The sequence below is a fragment of the Hippopotamus amphibius genome, chromosome 4 (genome assembly GCF_030028045.1).
Source record: "Hippopotamus amphibius kiboko isolate mHipAmp2 chromosome 4, mHipAmp2.hap2, whole genome shotgun sequence".
Classification (NCBI taxonomy): domain Eukaryota; kingdom Metazoa; phylum Chordata; class Mammalia; order Artiodactyla; family Hippopotamidae; genus Hippopotamus; species Hippopotamus amphibius.
The window spans coordinates 173,635,660-173,655,692 of NC_080189.1; the positions used below are offsets into that span (position 1 = coordinate 173,635,660).

Here is a 20,033-nt window from a genome sequence, read left to right on the forward strand (position 1 = left end):
TAGGAGGCTGGTTCAGATGACAGCTTGGGGTGGGGGATGGGGTGGATGCCATTAACAGAAATAGAAAACACAGAATGAGAAGCCGTTTTGGGAAATCAGAGAAAACAATGAGTCTGATTTTCATTCAGTGAGCTTGTATGGAGGTGGAAATGTCCAACAGGCAAATGAAAACAGAGGTCTGGGTGGAGCAGAGATCAAGATTTGTTGGTGGAGTCGCACTCATAAAGGTGATAGCTGAAGTCCTGGGAGAGAATGAAATCATCCTTGGAGAATGTGTTGATCTAGAAGTTTGGCCACTTAGAGGACCTTGGACAATACTAACACTTACAAGATGGTTGAAGAAACAGGAAAAGAGAGTAGGGAGAAAAGGGCACAGAAATACCACAGGAGAGCAATGCTATGGAGGCTAAAGAGAGAAGGACCCAAAAGAAAGGACAAGTGTGATGGGGTCTGAGAGGGGTCGGTGGGTCTGGCCATTGGTAGATCACTGGCGATCTCTGTCTGAGAGAGCTGTTGCCACAGGGGAAGACTGGAGCTGACTATAGTGAAGATCATGTAAACGCAGAGGTATCAGTGAGAGAGAATTGACAAGAGCTTCCTCTTCCATCTTCGACTATTTCTTCTTAGTCTATTTAGAAGACTTTTTTCTCTGCTGCCCCAGTAAATGTTGATGTTACCCAGGACTCTGTCCTTGGCTCTATGCTTGTAACACTTAGGGTTCTCTTGGTTTCAGATAACAGAAAGCAACTCCAGCTGGCTTGAGCAGACAGATTTATTGGAAGGATACAGAGTTACCTCATAGGACCCAAAGGGTTATGACTGGGCCTTGTGTACAAGCTTTAATCAGAAATCCAGTACCACGGGATTTCTCTGGCTCCTTTCTTGTTCCCCTCTTGGTGTCTGTTTCATTTTCTGCTCTCGTTGCAAACCAGCTGCCTTGGTTTTCCAGGGCACGCGTGGCAAACACGTCTGCCCCTTGCCCCTGAGTCATACCCACTCACTCAGCCAGAGGAGGGCCGCCCCGCCTCCCTCGCTCTCGCTCCTGATGTCTTCCATGGGGAGAGACTGGGCTGATCAGCTTGCACAGATGCCCACCGTCGGGCCATGCAACTGAGGGCAGACCAACACGGTCACACTGCAGACAGCATTGTGTGGCTTGGGGACGAGGGTGGGGGCAGGGGCCTGGAAGTGAGAAGCTGGGGTACAGCTTACAGGATGAGGGTTTGGACTGGGTATAGAGGGCGTGATAAGGAGGGAAGCGGACATGAACAGCTTCTCACCTGCCCTCTTTTGTTTTGGTCTGTGCTCTACCCTGAGAGCCTGGGCACTCCTAAGCACCAAATCCTAGAGGTGCTCTCCCTCCTAGAGAAGGTCCAGGTCATATTGCTTTCTTCTCCTTCTCCTCCTCCTCCTCCTCCTCCTCTTTTTTTTTTAAGGGGACAGGGCCAGTGGGTGGTGAGCTGACCTTGCCTGCCACAGTGTATTTTAAAATTTATTTTATTTTTGGCTGCATTGAGTCTTCATTGCTGCACGCAAGCTTTCTCTGGTTGCGGAGAGCAGGGGCAACTCTTCATTGCGGTGCACGGGCTTCTCAGTGCAGTGGCTTCTTTTGTTGCGGAGCACGGGCTCTAGGCTCGCAGGCTTCACTAGTTGTGGCACACAGGTGTAGTTGCTCCGCGGCATGTGGGATCTTCTTGTGTCCCCTGAACTAGCAGGCGGATTCTTAACCACTGCACCACCAGGGAAGCCCCATATTGCTTTCTTCTAAAAAAGAAAATGGAATGGCTGGCCAGCTCTTATCAACTTCCCCTCCCTGTGACCAGCCCTCAGCACACCTGCGTGAGGGCCCAGGGACCAAGCCTACACACTCAAGATGAATCAGAGTTTACTGATCCAGGGGCCAACTGAAGCCTCTTTCTAGGGTCTTTGTACTTGGAACTGGACAGATGACAGGCCAGTTCCTTTTTAGAATGGTGCGAGGCTGATAGTGACCATGGGACAGAGGCAGAGTCTGAAGGTGCTTGTGTGTTGGTTTTCATTTTCCTGGAAATCCAGCTGCACCACTGTCCTTCCTATGTTGGATTATATAAGCTAGCCCAGTATTTTATAGTAAATTCCTTTGTCATCTAAGGTAGTCTGGGTAGGTTTCTGTCACTGGGACTGAAGAGAGCCTGGACTAATCCCAGGTCAGGGAGTTGCCCAATGGCTGTTCCCACCCTGGCATCCTGCTTGCCACTCAATGCTAGGATGTGACCTCTCCCTCTCTCTTGTCATGTCTCCAGGAAGAAATGAGGTCCAAACAGTGATGGCAATACCAGGTTTTGGTATTCTGGCAATTACTGAAATATAAGCATTCTATTGGTAGATTACTCTAAGTTTCATATTTTAAAAATCTAAAAGCAGTATCACTTATGTACTGAGATGAGGACCAATGACTCAACTATTCAATTTATGATGAAAATACTTGCTGAATAGAACTCTAGGGACTTCCCTGATGTCGTAGTGGTTAAGGATCTGCCTGCCAATGCAGGGGACATGGGTTCGAACCCTGGTCAGGGAAGATCCTACATGTCACGGAGCAGCAAAGCCCATGCATTGCAACTACTGAGCCCGAGTGCTGCAACTACTGAAGACCACGTGCCTAAAGCCCCTGCTCTGCAACAAGAGAAGACACCACAATGAGAAGCCCGCACACCACAGTGAAGAGGAGCCCCCGCTTGCTGCAACTAGAGAAAGCTCGGGTGCAGCAACGAAGATCCAATGCAGCCAATAAATACATAAATAAATAAATGAATGAATAAATTTATTTTAAAAAAAAGATGGGGGAAAGGTGGATGCATTTAAAAACAAAAAACAAACAAACAAATCACTACCCAAAGTCAGAAAGAGCTTTCATCAGCTGGAACAATTTGTCCTGAAACACGTACAAGCTCAATGATGCTACTGGTCCACTTTGTTCTTGAAATAACATTTCATGTGTACTTCTTATTGATTTTCAAAGTTTTCTTCATTTTAGATAGTATTTAGTGTGCTAATTTTGGAATACGACTTTATTTTTTTTTAACAACCTTTTTGTTTCAGAATAGTTTTAGCTTTATAGGAAGCTTGTGAAGATAGGACAGAGAGTTCCCATGTACTCACCCACTTTCCCCTATGATGAATGTTTTCTATGGAGATGGTACATTTGTCACCATTAATGAACCAATACACTGATATAGTATTATGAACTAAAGTCCATACCTCACTAGTGTTTACCTAATATCCTTTCTTCTATTCCAGGATCCCTTCCAGAACACCGAATTGCATTTAGCTGTTATGTCTCTTTAGGCTCCTCTGATTTATGACAGTTTATTAAGTTTATCTGCTAATACTTTGTGCTAGGAGGATGCTTGTTTAATGTTTCTATTTGACAAGTTTACATATTTCTTTGAACTTTAACGCCTTTAAAATTTGAATTATATTAGATGTTTTCACAGTGTTGTTAATGGTTGGAGTTCTGAACGCTTACAGATAAAATATTCGTACTGATGCGAGTATTTATTTTACATAAGTGCTGAATGTCCAGGGTCACAGTTTTTGTTCCAAGACAGCAGTCCCCAGATCCCAGGTGTGGATGGGCAGAGCATAGAGAACAGGAACACAGATGGCAGAACTGCCCAGAACCAGGGAGGGTACAGCAGAGGGCAGCCAGGCAGCCCAGGGCTTGCTGTTCTGCTGCAGGAACCCTAGGCCCAGACCATTCTAAGGGGCTCTGCAGATAAGTCCCAATATCCTTGCACTGCATCCTGTTCTTCCTCTGTATGAAGCTGGAGAAGACTTACTAATGTCAGCCCAATCTGGTCTCTCTGTTTTGCACAGTCAGTGCCCTAGGGCCATTTTTCGATGATGATTTTTGACGACTACTAAGGATACATTATCTTAGAGAAGTCTTCAGTCTTTGTTTTCCAGAAGCCCTGCTCATTGCTTGGAACACAGTCAGCACTCGGTACACATAGGTGCTATTATTCATTCAACCCAAGCTGAATGCATGAACGAAACTAGCACCACTGGCAGGAAAAAGCAACCCTCTCCTAACATTAGGAACTGCTGAGGATCAGGGAGCATGTGGGTACTGTGGTGAGGACCAGCAAATGTGGGGAGCATCCCAGCCAGCAGCGTGGGGTGGGATTCAGAGGTTGAGAGTGAAGAAGAAGGGTTGGGGACCACCCGAGTGGCAATGCCAGCAGCAGCCTGACTGAGGGCTGCTGGCCACATGGAAGGAGATGACCTGTAATAACCACCTCTAGGATTCTGAGATGCAAGCAACTATCAGCATCTGAAAACCATGATAAAGAGTTTAATGGAAGGCATGCAGCGTTACACCATCGGGAGAGTGGCGTTTGACATTTAAATACACCACAATCTATTGTGGTCTCCCCAGAAGTTGCCAAAAGCAGTACACAATAGTTAGGCTTACTTTTGTCCATAGTTCATGGCATACTCGAAGTCTTTAAAGCTGACATGACCATCTGAGTCTTGATCTACTTCCCTGGAAAATGAAACAGAAAGTTATTTACAGGTTAGTTTCGTCTCACTTATGCATCAAGAGCCCATCAAAATCCTCATTTCTTTTTATGTCAATGTGAGAGGCACCTATTTTATCTACTTGAAGGCTGAGGTCAATGCCTATCTTTTTTCTTACATTGATAATACCTTAGGTGGGAAGGAAAGGAAAAGGTATTTATTAAAATCTACAGAAATAATATATTCAATATATTTGAAGGAATGTCGCCAAATGCACAGTTTACATAAAAAAAAAAAAAGCAGGAGTAATGGTTTTTCTAGTCATTCTACAAATTCTTTCTGTGACTTTTCTAGTCATCCTGCAAATTCATCCTGCAAATTCTTTTTATATCAATAAATACGCATGCATTTCTCAACCAAAGGAAAAACAACGCAGGAGGCTGCAAAGAAGAAAAGAGTTTACTCGGGGTCTGAAGAACTGTGATTCAGGAGACACAAATTCAGGTAACCCTGAAAGAATGTTCCAAGGAAGACAAAATTCACGGGGTTGTTATAAGTTGCCTGGTGAGAACTGTGATCGACTGACTTCAAGTCAGCAAAGATTTGTCCTTGAGGAATCACAAGTTGTTTTAGGGTAAGGGTCTAGTCCGTATCTTGAGTTTCTGGAAGGTGTTCTGGATGACGTTGTCAGGGCAAAAGATTTTGACATGCATAAGTCACACTTCCTTAATGGTCTCCTGGCTCCATTTTAGAGAACTCTCTTAGCAATACCAACTCCATTTTGATTTTCCTTTCACACATTATACAACAGAAGTGTGGAATAAAGAACTAAGAGGAAAAAAACATTTGGGGAGTAAATAATAGTAACGGGAATAGTGACTGACACCCTGCCTCGCACTGTCTTTGTATCACCTGCCTCACTGAATCTGTGCACGGATGCCAGGACGGGTCCATTTTACAGACATCGCGCGTAAAAGGGGTTCAGCAGTTTCTGAAAGATCGTGTTGCTGGTAAGTAACAGACTTGAAACTTAAATCAGCATCATTAAACTCCTCAGCCAGGGCTCTATACTCTATTCCACATGTCTCCCTACGTAAATAGGATGTTCCAGACAGAAGCGGTTGTGTTGCAATTCCCATGCAGCTAACTCTAGCTCCGGAAGTTTTCACTGGCTTCATTCATGGCCTCAGAAGCTCGGTTAATTCCTCACAAACACCCGATAAGCTTTTCTGACTCCTACGAAGAGAGGTGAAGATGTGAGCCTCTGGCTGGTCAGCTGAGGGTGTGGGTGGCCTCAGCTGGGTTGTCCCTGTGTGTCCCTACAGACAATGAGATAGAGGCATTGCTCCTTGAACAGGGAGCAGAGAAATGGTACCCATTCCACCTGGTTAAGATAACACATGGCAGAAGGACAAAATCATGGCATAAGCAATACATTCAACTGTTACCGTGAAAGCGGTGCTTACTTTAAGAGTGTGTTTGAAAGCTAGCTGATGAGTTGTGGTCACAATTCCTCTTTGGGGGACATTCTAAAATAATGCATTACATGCATTATTTGGAGCTCCTGGGTTGGTGCAAATTATATTTTGTTGAAACAGAAAATGGTATTAGCCATGACATAGGGCTTTTCGAAGCAAGGACTAGCCCAAGTAACAGCCACTAATCACTGTAATAGTTTTAAAGCAGGCTTTTAAAATATTGAATTCTAAAATAAACTTTCTGAATATTTCATGCCAAAGTCTCTGAAGTCTATAATGGTACTGGATAGAGTGATAATAATTTTTCATTCTTTTGAAGTAGAGAAAATCCCTACTTCTCTGCCCCAGGGCAAAACCATGTTGCAGTATGTTAGTATAAAATGATTGCAGACTGTAGGGGCCATTATTCTTGTTACTTCTTTGGGTAAAATATACATGATGATTTCATACTATACAGGACAAAAAGCAGAATGTCAGATCTCTTCTAAGGAATTAGAAATAATCAGTATCACATGTTACTGACTACAGGGTATAAATCATCCCTTTTATTAAATTAGATAATTGAAGATTCTTTATATTGCCTAAGTATTTTTTTCCCGAGGAATTGGATTATATAAATGGCCTTTTTTCTTTCTACTCTGAACTAGTATGACTGAACTATAAATCTCGAAGGGTGAGTTAAGTGGATAACCTAGAAAAGTAATATTTAGAATAAACTGTTTCTGGTATATATATATATATGTATTTGGTGTGTTTATTCACTTATTGAGCTGCTGAATGCTTGTAGAAAGGGAAATCCCTTTGCCTGATTTTCTCAGTAAATAACTTTATTGTAATTGCAGTGACTTCTTAATTTTCTTGCTGTCTTTGCCAAAGCTTCCCATTATAAAATCGGCACAGTATAACCAAGAGGTATTAAAATGGAAAAGTTTATTCATAAGGGTTGGATTGGTGTTTTTATAATGAACGGAGGAACATCACATTTATATTTAGAATGAGATGTGGTAAAATACTGTCTTCCTACTTTTCTTCCTCATCACATATATATGGTTGTCTCAAGGAGAATGAAGCGGAAATTCACATTTCAGAGCTATAATTTTAAAAACTAAAATACTGTTTTTCATTGCATACGGAATTATTCTGAAGAAGGAAGGTTTCACTGCACCCACACTCAAATCACTGTGTGATGAATGAGCAGATGTGGCTGGTGGGTAGAATTAGTGCTGAGGAGATGAAGAAAATGTTATTAGGTAAAAAGTTTCATTGTTTCTGTTTACAGCATTTGCAACTAGAGTGTGTTTTGGTGTCACTGACATACATTCAGCGCTGAAACAGTCCACCACCATCACTTCAACCAGAAATAAACTCTGGGAAGGCAAGACCTTTCTCTTGTTTGCTGCTGTGTCCCCAGCTCTTAGCCATAGCAGGCGATGAATGTGTGCAGAGCAAATGAATGTGTGCAATAAATGAATCTGGGCAAACAGTGGACATTTTGGCATATCTACCGCCTCCCTGGAGGTTTTGGGGGATTAAAGAAAGCATATCATCACTGCTTCTATAGAGTCTAAATACTAGCCAGAGAAATAATAACACACTGAAGAAGGCACCTAGGGGCCATTGCTCAGGGACCCATAAGGAACAGTCAATTGTGGTCTCCACACCCAACCACATTTTGTAAACACAGACCAGGTACAAGAGAGACCAAGCAAGAGATGGGCTCTGAAAGATGAGTTTGCTTAGCAGAGCAGTGGTTGGAAGGAACATCTTGAGCGTCAGGCTGAAAGATGTAGAGATAAAGAGCAGGAAACTGGAAACCAAGGCAGAACATTGGACACATCTGCATCTAACCTGCCCTATAGCTGAACTCCAAGCACTTGAAGCTAGTTAAGTAACTGCTCTTTTACTGGACATGTGGCTAACGATATAGATACAGATATATGCATATATACATACATACATACAAGTTTATATTTCATGATTGGCTTTTCAAAGGAATGAACAAAGTTTATATAAATGGATGAGAGGAAAATAAATTGCTATGAGTAACAATAACTGCCTTCTAGACATGTAAATCCAGTTAAATTAAAGGCTTTTTGGTTTGCTTATTTTTGAGATGCAAAGAGAGAGCTGGAATTGATTTGGGAAGCAGGGACTCAAGAGAACTGCTCTGTGTAACTCAGTATGAATGATTTAGGACCATCTGGGTGGAAGGAGATGAGCAAGATAAGAGAGGATGCAGGAAGAAGGGGCTACTGAGGGGTGGGGAGGAGGCTGGGATGCTATACAAGGGGAACTGGGCCAAGAAAAAGGCCCCAGTGGTCAAAAGTTCTTTCATTAACTATGTTTACTGTGCACTCTGAAGTTGTTTGTGCTGCATGTTGTAACCTCTCCTTTATCTTCACCAAGGGCGGTGACAGGCACATAGCCTAAGGGGGGATGGTGTGGCTGGGGTGTGTGTGCTGAGTTCGGTGCTGGAGATGAGTTCAGCCTGAGTGGATGCAGCGGAGAGTGAGAAAAGTTTCAGTGGGGGGTGGGAAAGTGACCCATTAACTGAATTAACTCAGAGAAATGAGAACCCAAGAGTCACAGGCCTTCCAGAAATTTGCAAAAACCTAGGAAGTGCTTTAAAACTCCACAGGACATGGCATGGGGGTTCCAGGCAATACTCTCTGGTCTTTGAAGGGCAGAAGACCCAGGGGATACATGAAGACATTTCAGGCAGGGCTAGACTCTGTCCATTCAGCGGAATTCCAATAGTTTTCATATCTGTTAAAATACACACATTTTTTGATACATTAGATGAGTGGCTATAATTACTTTTATCACCATGAGCTTTAGCATTTGTCTCTTTATGTCCTGATTTGTTAAGTAAGAATCTGCTCTCTCCTTTTTGTGACGCGGTGGGGACTTGGCCCAGACTAGATGTGCTCCTGTGATCCAGAGGCTAAGTGGTCCCCACCTTGAAGGAGCCAGGGTTTCACGGTGTGAATTTTTTATCAAGCTCAGCAGCAGTGCTCTAATATTACATTCTAAAGAAAAACATAGGTTGTTTTCAAATTTTAAAGGTACATAAATAGCAAATGTTTCTCACAAGTAGTAAATGTTTCTTGTCTGAAAATATTTACATCATACCAATTTCTTGTAATGTTCTGAAAATAATTTTTGTTGTAAAATAATTCAAGAGTGCCCCATGGCCAGGTCTCCAAAGCCAGATTTCAAGTTGGAGTATGTGCTTTTGCTCAAGTTACTTAAAAAAAAAAGGGGGGGGGGGGGAGGAAAGAAATGAAGAGAGAAGGAATTGAAACAATGGAATATTCTCTATTAAAATGATGTAAAGACTCTAAAAGTGACATTTTTAAGTGGAAATAAGAATACAAACTATATATATTATAATTGCAATCTTATAAACATCTGTATTCATTTGGGCAGAAGTTGAAGATTATAGGCTAAACACAAACTTGTCTTATGGGTTATTTTGGCTTAAAATATTCTTTAATATCGATCTCTTTTACAACTGAAGAAATATTTTCTTTCTTTTCGGTCTGAATTTCCCAAACAAGTGACCTTCTTTCACAATGTATAAATCCTCAACAGCTAGAACGGGATTTCTCAGTCTCGGCGCTGTCGACATTTGGGGCTGGATCATTTTTTGCTGTGGGGCCGTCCTGCGCACTGCAGGATGTGTAGCAGCGTCCCTGGTTTCTACCCACAAGATACCAGTAGGACCCTCCCCTGCCCTCCCCCTCCTCCTCCTCAGCCAAAAATGTCTCCAGATATTGCCAAGTGTCTCCCGGGGGACAAAACCATCCCTGGTTGAAAACCACTGAGCTAGAGGAGCCAAAGTTGGACACAATTCTCTGGAACTTCCCAGCTAAATCTATATTTACTAGAAAATTGCTTTAAAGACTTTTTTTTTTCCTAAATAAGTGATTTCGGGGCAGGGGAGGCACACATGTTTCTTGGATGGATTAAGCAGATAATTGCCTCAACACTGCCTCGCTGACAGTAGGTTTTGAATGGAGCCCAGAGTAGAAGGCAAGCTTTGCCTTCTTCTGGTGATAACAGAGCCAGTGGCGGGCATATCTGTGTTCGCAGCACAGACATTGACAGTCGGCAATTATTTTGAGTCACTGTGATAGTTACACGGGGTGTTGAAAGTCGACGCCGCATTTCCTTCACCTGAGACATGAATGAGAAATTTAATGTGGAGGCAAAGATTTAAATGAGAAAAGTTTTCTGAGTGGAATTTTGGGGGCGGGGAAAAGGGAGAGAGGCCCTCTTTCTCTCTGATTCTTCACAGAATAACTTAAAGGAGAGTCAAAACTGCCGTTATATTAGGGACAAAGCTGTCATACTGACTGAACAGTGAGAGTAAAAATTACCCTCCAAGCAAGGAGCCCCTGCCGGGCATGAGAGGACCCGCCGATTGAAGATGCAAGGCTGACAGCTCCTGCCGCACGCAGCCTTCTCTTCCGAGGACCCCGCTGGCTCTCCCCACCGGCGTACTTGCCTCTTTGTTGATGAGAGTCCTGCGGGGCTCGACAGCAGTTCAGTCGGGAATGTGTTTATTTATTTTACTTTTTAAAAGACATGTGTTAAGAAAAGCCACGTAGATGGTTTCTGGTCTTTTGCAGGTTTCTGCATAGCTCTGACTGACGCCTTCTCTCTCGTGTGTGCTGCCCCGACTTACTGGCCGCCCATCTTTTGCTCCAGCCTTTGCCAGTACCTCATATCACCAGGTACCTCCCGCTGTTGGCTGTTCACCTGGGATGGCTCTAACCCTGGGTGGAGCCTCACCCTTACAGTCAAAAGTATGATAAAAAGAGTTAATGCCCCTTAGGTGACTCTTGACCAATGAGGGGATGGCTCGATGGATAACCACTTTCCTTTCGTCCCTCTGAGGTTGTTCTCTGGGCTCATGGGAGGTTCTGATGGGATCAAGTTGCTCCCAGAAGTAACCATCTTGGCAAGAGGCCCTTGCGTCGGCGCGCCCCGCTCTGTTCCGCTCCTGCTCTCCAAGGCTGTGCCCCAAACAAGCAACCTGCACGCAAGCCCTCACCGAGAGCTCTGCTTTCAGGAAGATCCCGGGTTGATACAGTGGAAAGTTTATTTTGAGAGATGAAGTTCTCAAGGGGCATTTAAACTGCCATCAGCAATAGACTGTCACATCAAATTCTCATTCGCGTAAAAGGGAACTCACTATTGAAACAGATCAGTTTCTTCTATTTGGGAAATGATTTTTAGAGCAAATTAAATATTGCCTTTAAGAAGAGCTCTGAAGTTTGAAGTCCCAGGCAATTGAAATGCCAAAGTCAACCAGAGAAAGAGAGCAGTAGTCTTCTCTTCATTGTCTCATATGCATATCTTGTTTAATACTATTTAGTCTGCCAACAATAAATGGTATTATTAGATTTTAGGTGAGGATAATATATTCTTCAATATAAGAGAGTTCTTCTGCCTTCTGGATGCAGAGGTACAGCTATGGACTGGCCGTGAGCAGGTGGTGGAATTGGCCACTTAGGATAAAAGGATGGTCAGGGACAAAGAATGACATAAGCCAGGTAAACTTTGGCCTCACTAGGACCAGACTCAGCCTGCTAGATGAAAGACACTGTGGATGCTGTCAGCTCCGTGGATGCTGCTGGCTAATTCCCCAGCATCTGTGCCCCCATCCCCTGTGCTACTCAGCTGTGTGATTTGGGTAGATGGATCCCCACCCCAACTCCAGAAGTGGGATCCCACTGGCCTAAGCCAGCCGATTTAATCCCACTCTCCTTACTATAGTGACTGGTTTAAAGACTCATTGGTTAATTAGCACATGGCATTCCTCCCTTGACCACTGCTGATGGGTAGAGCTGGGTCAACCATAATGAAGCCTGGGAATTTTGTTTGTGAGCTGAGAAAGGAGATACTGGACAGCTGGGATGCAGAGGTGAGACTTCATATTGCAACAGTCCTTTTCCTAGCACAACAGTACAAGGTCCACAACAGTTCTATGCGCCATTGATCCAAAAATTATGCATCTGCTTTTCATTGTCAATTATCAGCCTGAAAATGCAGCTATAGACAGTGAAGGGAAGACTCAGAAGAATTACAGGGTGGGGACTTCCCTGACGGCACAGTGGTTAAGAATCCACCTGCCGATGCAGGGGACACGGGTTCAAGTCCTGATCTGGGAAGATGCCACATGCCTCGGGGCAACTAAGCCTGTGTGCCACAACTACTGAGCGCACATGCTGCAACGACTGAAGCCTGCACGCCTAGAGCCTGTGCTTTGCAACAAGAGAAGCCACTGCAATGAGGAGCCCCACGCACCGCAAGGAAGAGTAGCCCCTGCTCGCTGCAACTAGAGAAAGCCTGCGCACAGCAACGAAGACCCAATGCAGCCAATGAACAAATAAATAAATAAATAAATAAATATATTAAAAAAAATTATAGGGTGACTTGGAGCCTAATCAACCAGGCCCAAAGTATGCCCAATTTCAAAACTCTTAGCCGCCTGACAATAAATTCCCTGGCCTGTTAAAGGCCTGTGAAATGGATTTCCTTGTACTTGCAAATAAAAGCATCCTGATGTGTCAGGTATCCCATCTGAAATCTTTTCTAAAGCTTGCAACATCTGGAATTTGGTAGACACAGAGTAGACCCGCAGTGATTCAATATTTTTGAAATAATTATTCCATTTTGAAAGAAACCCTAAAATAACCAGATTTTTCTCTTGAGGTGCAATCTCCAGTTTCTGGATTATTCTCCACAGTTCTGCATTCTAAAGAAGCTACTTTCATGCTGTAATCCAACAAAGATCTTTGTTTACAGTGCCTTAACTGCGATTATGTGCTGAAAGAAGCTATTGATGGGACTAATATGCTTTTTTCCCTGAAGAGTGACAGGATAGATTCTCCAGTCCAAGAAAAAAAAAAAAAAGAAAAATGGATGTGAAATGCAGCCACAGCTGGCAAAACTGATTAACCATAAATAATGACTCACTTTTTCCTATCTACTAGGCTTTTAAAACAAGGAGTCTTATTTAAAGCTAGAGACACTTTAAAAGGAGGGAAGAACGTACTTGCAGTATGCCCGATTATTGAGTGCTGGTGAGCATGTGGATAAATGAAATCAACATATAGCCCAAAGTCTCATTTCTGGCAAAGAGTTTCCTATTCCTTCTCCATCAAGTGTTTTAGCAGAACCGCTAATAAATAGTGACATGATCTTTTTTCTCAGTTTGAATCTCTGGAAGGGAAACTGTGATGGAAGAAAATAGCATGGATCAGACAGCTTTAAGGATAAAGAAGAAAAACCAAAGTGAGCCTCTTTGAACTAATCATAAAAAATCTGCTTCCTGTACTTTTGGGTCACTAGGTCCTCCATTCTCTTCCCTACGCCATATCTACAGAAGAGTCCTCCTCTGAATACAGCAGGGAGGCAGTGTCGTCCACCAGAAAAGGCCCAGGAGTGCGCTTTCGTCTTGACGAGGCTGGGTGACCCTGGGCAAGTGTCTCAGCTGCTGTGAACTGCAAGCTCCTCGCTGGTCAAGCTGAATGGCTGGGCTATGACTGCTAAGATTTGATACAGCTGTACATTTTGATGAATCTACACTGGATCTTAATCTACAACTAGTGTCTTTGTACCAAAAGCCTAAAAAGGCAAGCCAACCCCTGTTAGCCATTTTTAGCCTTTAAAAAGTACTTTGAGTCTTTAACCCCGCAGACAGTTGTAAGGAACCATAAACATATATAAATGTAAATGGGGAAAAAAAAAAAGCCTGCCTTCAACAGTGTGAAATCTGGAGATAAAGCCATTTCTATTTCAAATATATAATCACTTCAGCTGAGATATCTAGTATCATCTTGAACTTGATTATGAGATAAAAGAAATGGGACAGAGATGGCAATCATTTAATCTCTTAAGAACAGCTATTCTGAAGAGCTTTTCACTCTATGCTCAATAGATTTCTAGCAGGTTATGATCTGGCGAGAAAGAAAGCATAAAGATGAGGAAATTATGTTTTCAATAACACATGCTTTTACAGTACAAGTCCTTCCACAAAGGAGGCAATAAAATGAACTCTGACCACTTTAACAGATGGCGTAATGGCTCCGTGCACAGATGTGGCCTCTCTGAAAGCAACAAGTTCATATCCTTGATTGGAGGTTTAGGAATGAGCTGAACTTTCAAGTGTAATGTAGGAAAGATTACATCCTTCCAGACAAGAAAGCTGAGGATTAGTGGGTTCAGATGCTTGGAGAGATGGACTAAAAGAATAAAGCTTAATGAGCTTCATTTTGCTAATGCAACAAATAGAGTTGAAATATGAACTATAAACATTGAGCCATTTATAAATGCCCTGCTAATAATGCTGTTAGCCACTGTCAGAGAGGAAGCTTGCTTTTTTAAAAAGCATACTTCCTTGGAGTCAGAAAACACCAAGTGTCAGATAATGCTTATTTTCCCTAGTAGTATGATGTTTTCGAGTAGAATATATTTTTAATAACATATGATAGGGGGACCGTGGAATTTTTTGTCTGCTTATTTGTGCTTTCCTTTTTTAGAAAATTAGATAAATTGAATCAAGTTTATCTGGATAAATAAATACACCAGAAGAATTTTTTTTTTCAAAAAAATAATAATGATATCAAAACAAAACATAAAGCCTCAGTGTGATTCTGGCCCAGGAATTAAGATATACACACGGCATCCAGACACACACACACACACACACACAGAGGAATTAGCAAAGGTCAAAGATGCATTTCAAGTTGGTGGGGATAAAGCAGGTTGGTAGGAAAAGGAGCTGGGAGCACTGAATACTCATTTACCCATTTGGGGACGGCTGGAGTCTGTTCCCATGGTAGAGCCTGCTGTGTGTTCCACAGAACTTATTTCCTTCTCTTCCTGAGAACATAGCTAAGCCACATTTTCCAGCCTCCCTTGCAATTAGATGCAACTGGGAGTTCTGGCAACAGAATGATAATAATATAATAATATAGAAACAGAGACTATCCATTGCTCCATCTAATTAAAAGCACTCACATTTCAAAGGAGTGTACAGGACCTGACAGCCACCCCAGGGACTGTGGCACGGCCAAATCCCGAAAGATACTCTCATACTGTGTTAGCAGAGACTCACCAGTAATCCCAGGGATTAACTCTATATAGCTTAGTTATAGGAATGTTATTTTAAAATTCTATCAAGTCAGGGTGTTTTTTTTTTTTTCATTAAATGAGAGTACAGGAATTTATAAAAATTAAGATTTTTAACTGTTTACACTGTAGTTTTAAATAATCCATTTGGGAAAATAAGACTTTACATCTCACAACTCGATGTGCATCACTAAATCAATAGAAAATCTGGCCTTACTTCAGCATAATTATAATAAATTATGTATGTTTTTGTTTACAACATACTCTCAGCATTTAAAACCTCTGAGTCTGTGGACAAAAATAAGCAACATAAAAAATGAATAACATTTCACAACGAAACAATTCTCTCAGATTATCAGAAGTACCCTATTAATAAAGCCCACCTATAATCACAAAGTCACACCAAATGGAATGAACACGGGGGCTTCTAATATGAGAAGTCCAGTCAAAAGAGATGAAGGTTCAGAGGGCATACGGCAAGTGTTTTATAAAATTACGAAATGCAAAGAGAATGAACATGGCGAAATTAATCAAATCCTACGCTAAGACCAAGGGACTCCAAGTGCAAGTGCAGGGGGGATATTTTAGGACTGAAACCTGGAAGGGACAGCTAGAAAACAGGACTTCTTTTCTACCCCTGAAATAATCATCCCCAAGGTTGGTATGGGGATGGGCGAAGAAGCGGGGATGCACCCTCCTTAATGAGATCTCACAAAGTACAGGACATGCCCCTGTCCCAATCCAGGCGGGCCTCTCCCTTCCTGCTCAGCACTGGGAATCAGTCTCCAGGTGGGTGACCACAGTGCTGGAAGCTGGTGTGACATTTGCCTTCCTGAGTGGGTGGGAGGGTTGGGGAGAGTCTTCAGAGCTTTCAGACTGAGAAGAGAAGCTGGCTCGCGAGGGGTTTCAGTAATGCGTAAATCACAAAGGGACATTGGGGCGGGGGCGGGGTGGCTCTTCCCAGCCTTGGGAAGAAACTGGACTCTCCCATAAACGGCCACAGCAGTACCGATTTCAGGGATTCAAATTACTGGCCCCATCCCAACGTGACATTTTCTACCCATTATCTAGTCTCTCTTGCCCCCAGGCAGGACCACATCATTGATTACAGAGTATTTCAGCCGCTAAAAAAGATCCCGAACATCATTAAAGACATTAAGTGTTGATCTGTGCTGGCTAAGTGAGTTAAAAGGTTCGTGTCCTTTTAGTAACAACGCGACGAGGCTATTTCAGGATATTTATTAAACGAACTAAGTATTTACATTATGCTCAAGCACAGAGGCACAGTCGTCAAGTGCGTGAGTACAGGAAGATGAAACCAAGAGAATTTATGTTGGGGAAAACTTTTTCCAGTTTCCTACAATCGGGCGCTGAGGAGGCACTGACTGTTTAGGAATGAGCCTGCGTTGGGCAGACATCGGTGGTGTCCTCGTGACCACCTGCACACATCTTTTTCCTGTAGGTGAACTAAGGTAACCAGGAAAAGTCCATCAGGAGCCCAGACGTTTTCCTTGTACGGTGTACAATCTACGTCTTGGAAAGTGGTGATTAAGCACTGGAGAGACAATTCAGGGAATCTCCTTCAAAAGACTAAACGAAATGGGTCTATTCCTACAATTTTCCCCTACAATTAAAATTTTTAGTGCCATAATGATGATGAACCCAATCTACAAATATTTTCTTTAGCTTATGGTGCACACTATGGTAAAGGAATCCATGTTTTCCCAAATACAGTGATAGTCCATGAATATTGGACCATCTGTGTTATATTGTTATTAGTTTTCCTCCTTACTTCACTGTAAACTTTCGGTAGGCAGAGACCACATGCGTGTTGTTCACTGTGCTGTTCTGAGACTGGACACAGTGCCTGGCACACACTGGCATTCAAGAAACATGTGCTATATATACATTACTAATAAGAAAAATAATATCCAATCGTACACTTTAAATATATGCAGTTTATCATATGTATCTCAATAAAATTTCTTAAAGAAAAAAAGAAACATGCTGTATATACAGACATGCGAATAGGAAAGTTAGGAAATGGGAGAAAAGAAATATCACTTACCTTCCCATGATCTTAAACCAATTGCTATGATCATTGTGGCATTTTTCTTTCTGATTAGCGTAAGAACTTCTGTATGCTGCTATTTTAAATGTGCTATAAACATTTCCCCCCATTGTTATAGCCTATATTATTTCCATTTTTAATGGTTGTATATGATTTTATCAAATGGATTTTTTAATAATTTACTTATTTGTTGGACTTTTGAAATGCCCCAGTCTTTCTGCTTTTATAACTGTTGCGCTAATGAACACATGCATTAAAAATGCTTTTTCTTAGAAATAGATTCTTGAGTTCATTTACTGATTCGTCAAACACACACTAAGACCCACTATGAGGACTTCCCTGATGGCGCAGTGGTTAAGAATCCAACTGCTAATGCAGGGGACACAGGTTCGATCCCTGGTCTGGGAAGATCCCACATGCCTTGGAGCAGCTAAGCCTGTGCACCACAACTACTGAGCCTGCGCTCTACAGCCTATAGGCCACAAACACTGAGCCAACATGCCACAACTACTGAAGCTCATGCACCTAGAGCCCATGCTCTGCAGTAAGAGAAGCCACTGCAATGAGAAGGCCATGCACCAAAACGAAGAATCGCCCCCGCCAGCGGCAACTAGAGAAAGTCTGCGTGCAGCAAACGAAGACCCAATGCAGACAACAAATTAATTAATTAAAAAAAAAAAAGGGGCCACTATGGACCAGGCGCATTCGGTTCTGAAGATGGAGGGGTGAGCAGAAAAGAACCAGAATCCTTTTCAACTTTTAGTCCAGCTATGGAGAGGATTAAATAATTCCACAAGAAAGTAGAATCACCAGTGTGCTAAGTGCCCTGGAAGAGAGAGAGAAGGGGCTATGAGAGGGCAGGATAAAGGGACCGGGCAAGGTGGCCACGGAAGCGGTCCCTGAGGAAGCAGGATGGGGCTGAGATCCAAGGGATAAGCCGGGAATTAACTGGGAGGTGCAGGGCAGGGAGGAATTTCCCAGCAGAGCAGACAGCATGCGCTAGGGCCTCATGGCAAGAGATAGCAAGTACACTCAAGGAACCTGAAGGAGCAATGTGGCCAGAGGACAGAGCAGGGATGAGCATGGAACCCAACGAAGCTGGAGGGTGAATGGAATGAAACTGTTCAGGAGCCGGTGGGCCACTTAAGGATTCTGGTTATAATCCAAAGAGTTACGGGAAGCTACCGAAGTGCTCCAAGGAGAGGGCTAATGTGCTTAAATTTACATTTTGAAAGTTCGTCCTTGTTGAGGTAGGCAGAATAACAGCCCTCCAAAGATGTCCGTATCTAATCCCTGAAATGCACGGTTATGTTCCATGGGAAAAGGGAGACAGAGTTGTAGATGGAATCAAGGCTACTGACCTTAAAGTGGGAGAGTATCCTAGATTATCCAGGTGGGCCCAATGTAATCTCAAGGGTCTTCAAAGGTGGAAGAGGGAAGTAGAAGACTCAGTAATGAGTCAGAGAGAGACTGGAAGATGCTAAGCTGCTGGCTTTGAAAATGGAGGAAGGTGCCATGAGCCAAGGAATGCAGGTGGCCTGCAGAAGCTGGAAAAGGGGAGGAAGTGGATTCTCCCCTAGAGCCTCCAGATGTGATGCAGCCCAGCTGACATCGAGTTTTGCCCAGAGAGGACCATTTTGGATTTCTGACCTCTAGAATGGAAAGCTAACAAATGTGTGTTGAATAAGTCACTATGTCTGTGGTAATTTGTTATAGCAGCCATAGGAAATTAATACAAGGGAGAAGATCGTGAGTTTGGTTTTGGATAGTTTTATACAGCCTTGACACAAAGCATATGGACATTTGGAAGTATTCATCTATTTAGCTACTTTTCTAATAAGTTACAAGATCTATAAAGAAATTTGACTTTTCACAACCCCAGTTTTATCATATATAAAAATAAGTTATAGTTAACGTCGGTTCTACTTCAAAATCTCTGAGTTTATAAGCCTGAAAAGAAACAAATATGCTTTTCCCTTAGATTTCTGTCAGTACTTGGCAATCGCTGGGGAAAAAGGGATATTAAAAATAGTGGATCTAAACTAAACAGGGAAAAGATTCCATTAAAAAATGTACCCCATATGTAAAATTATCTTAAAATACCTTAATAAGAAATGTGTTGAATTTATATAAAGAAAACTACAAAATTCCATGGAGACACACAAAAGTATATTTTAAAATGTCCATATGTGTATTCCTGGATGGGAAGACTGAACACTGTAAAGATGCCAAATTCTTCCCGATTAATTTATAGGTTGAATGTAATTTTCATTGGAACCCCAAAGGGAGGTTTTTGGAACTCCACAAAAATGATTCTACCATTCATCTGGAAAATAAATGGGCAGGAAGAGCCGAGAACAATTTGAAAACAAGAAATACCAGGTTTTGGAACATATTGTAATAACTGGGGGGAAAAAGTGTGTCCTTGGTGTAAGAATAAGGGAAGAGAGTAGAGCACAGCCTGGAAAGCTCCCCAGTATGTAAAAGAATTCAATACAGAATATGATAATCAAGGCATTATATATAAAGAGGGATTATCTAGCAAATGATAAGGGGAAAACTGGCTTGCAATTTGGAAACAAAAATGTTTAGATCATCACCCCATGCTAAGTACCCAACTAAATCTCAAAGCTCTAAACAATCTTAAAATTCAAAGCAACCAAGAAACTAGAAGTGGAAATTAACCTGGCCTCTAGATGAGGAAAACTTTCTCAGTATAAAAGCAATGAAAGAAATTGCAAAGGAAAAGATCACATGTTTGAATACATGAAAACCTAAAATTTTGCAGATCAAAAAATGATCATAAAAAATAAAAGGAAAACAGCACACTGGGAATA

The 20,033-nt window shown here is 42.3% G+C and overlaps 1 protein-coding gene across 6 annotated transcripts in view; it reads right to left on the reverse strand.

Moving 5' to 3' along the window:
• The window catches only part of EFCAB11 (EF-hand calcium binding domain 11), a 289,500-nt gene that overhangs the window by 138,304 nt on the left and 131,163 nt on the right, over positions 1-20,033 (reverse strand). For all 6 annotated transcript variants that reach the window (XM_057733111.1, XM_057733113.1, XM_057733112.1 and 3 more), the window contains one exon: positions 4,457-4,528. In XM_057733111.1, coding sequence (XP_057589094.1) covers positions 4,457-4,528 — 72 coding nt within the window. The remainder of the gene's footprint in view (positions 1-4,456; positions 4,529-20,033) is intronic.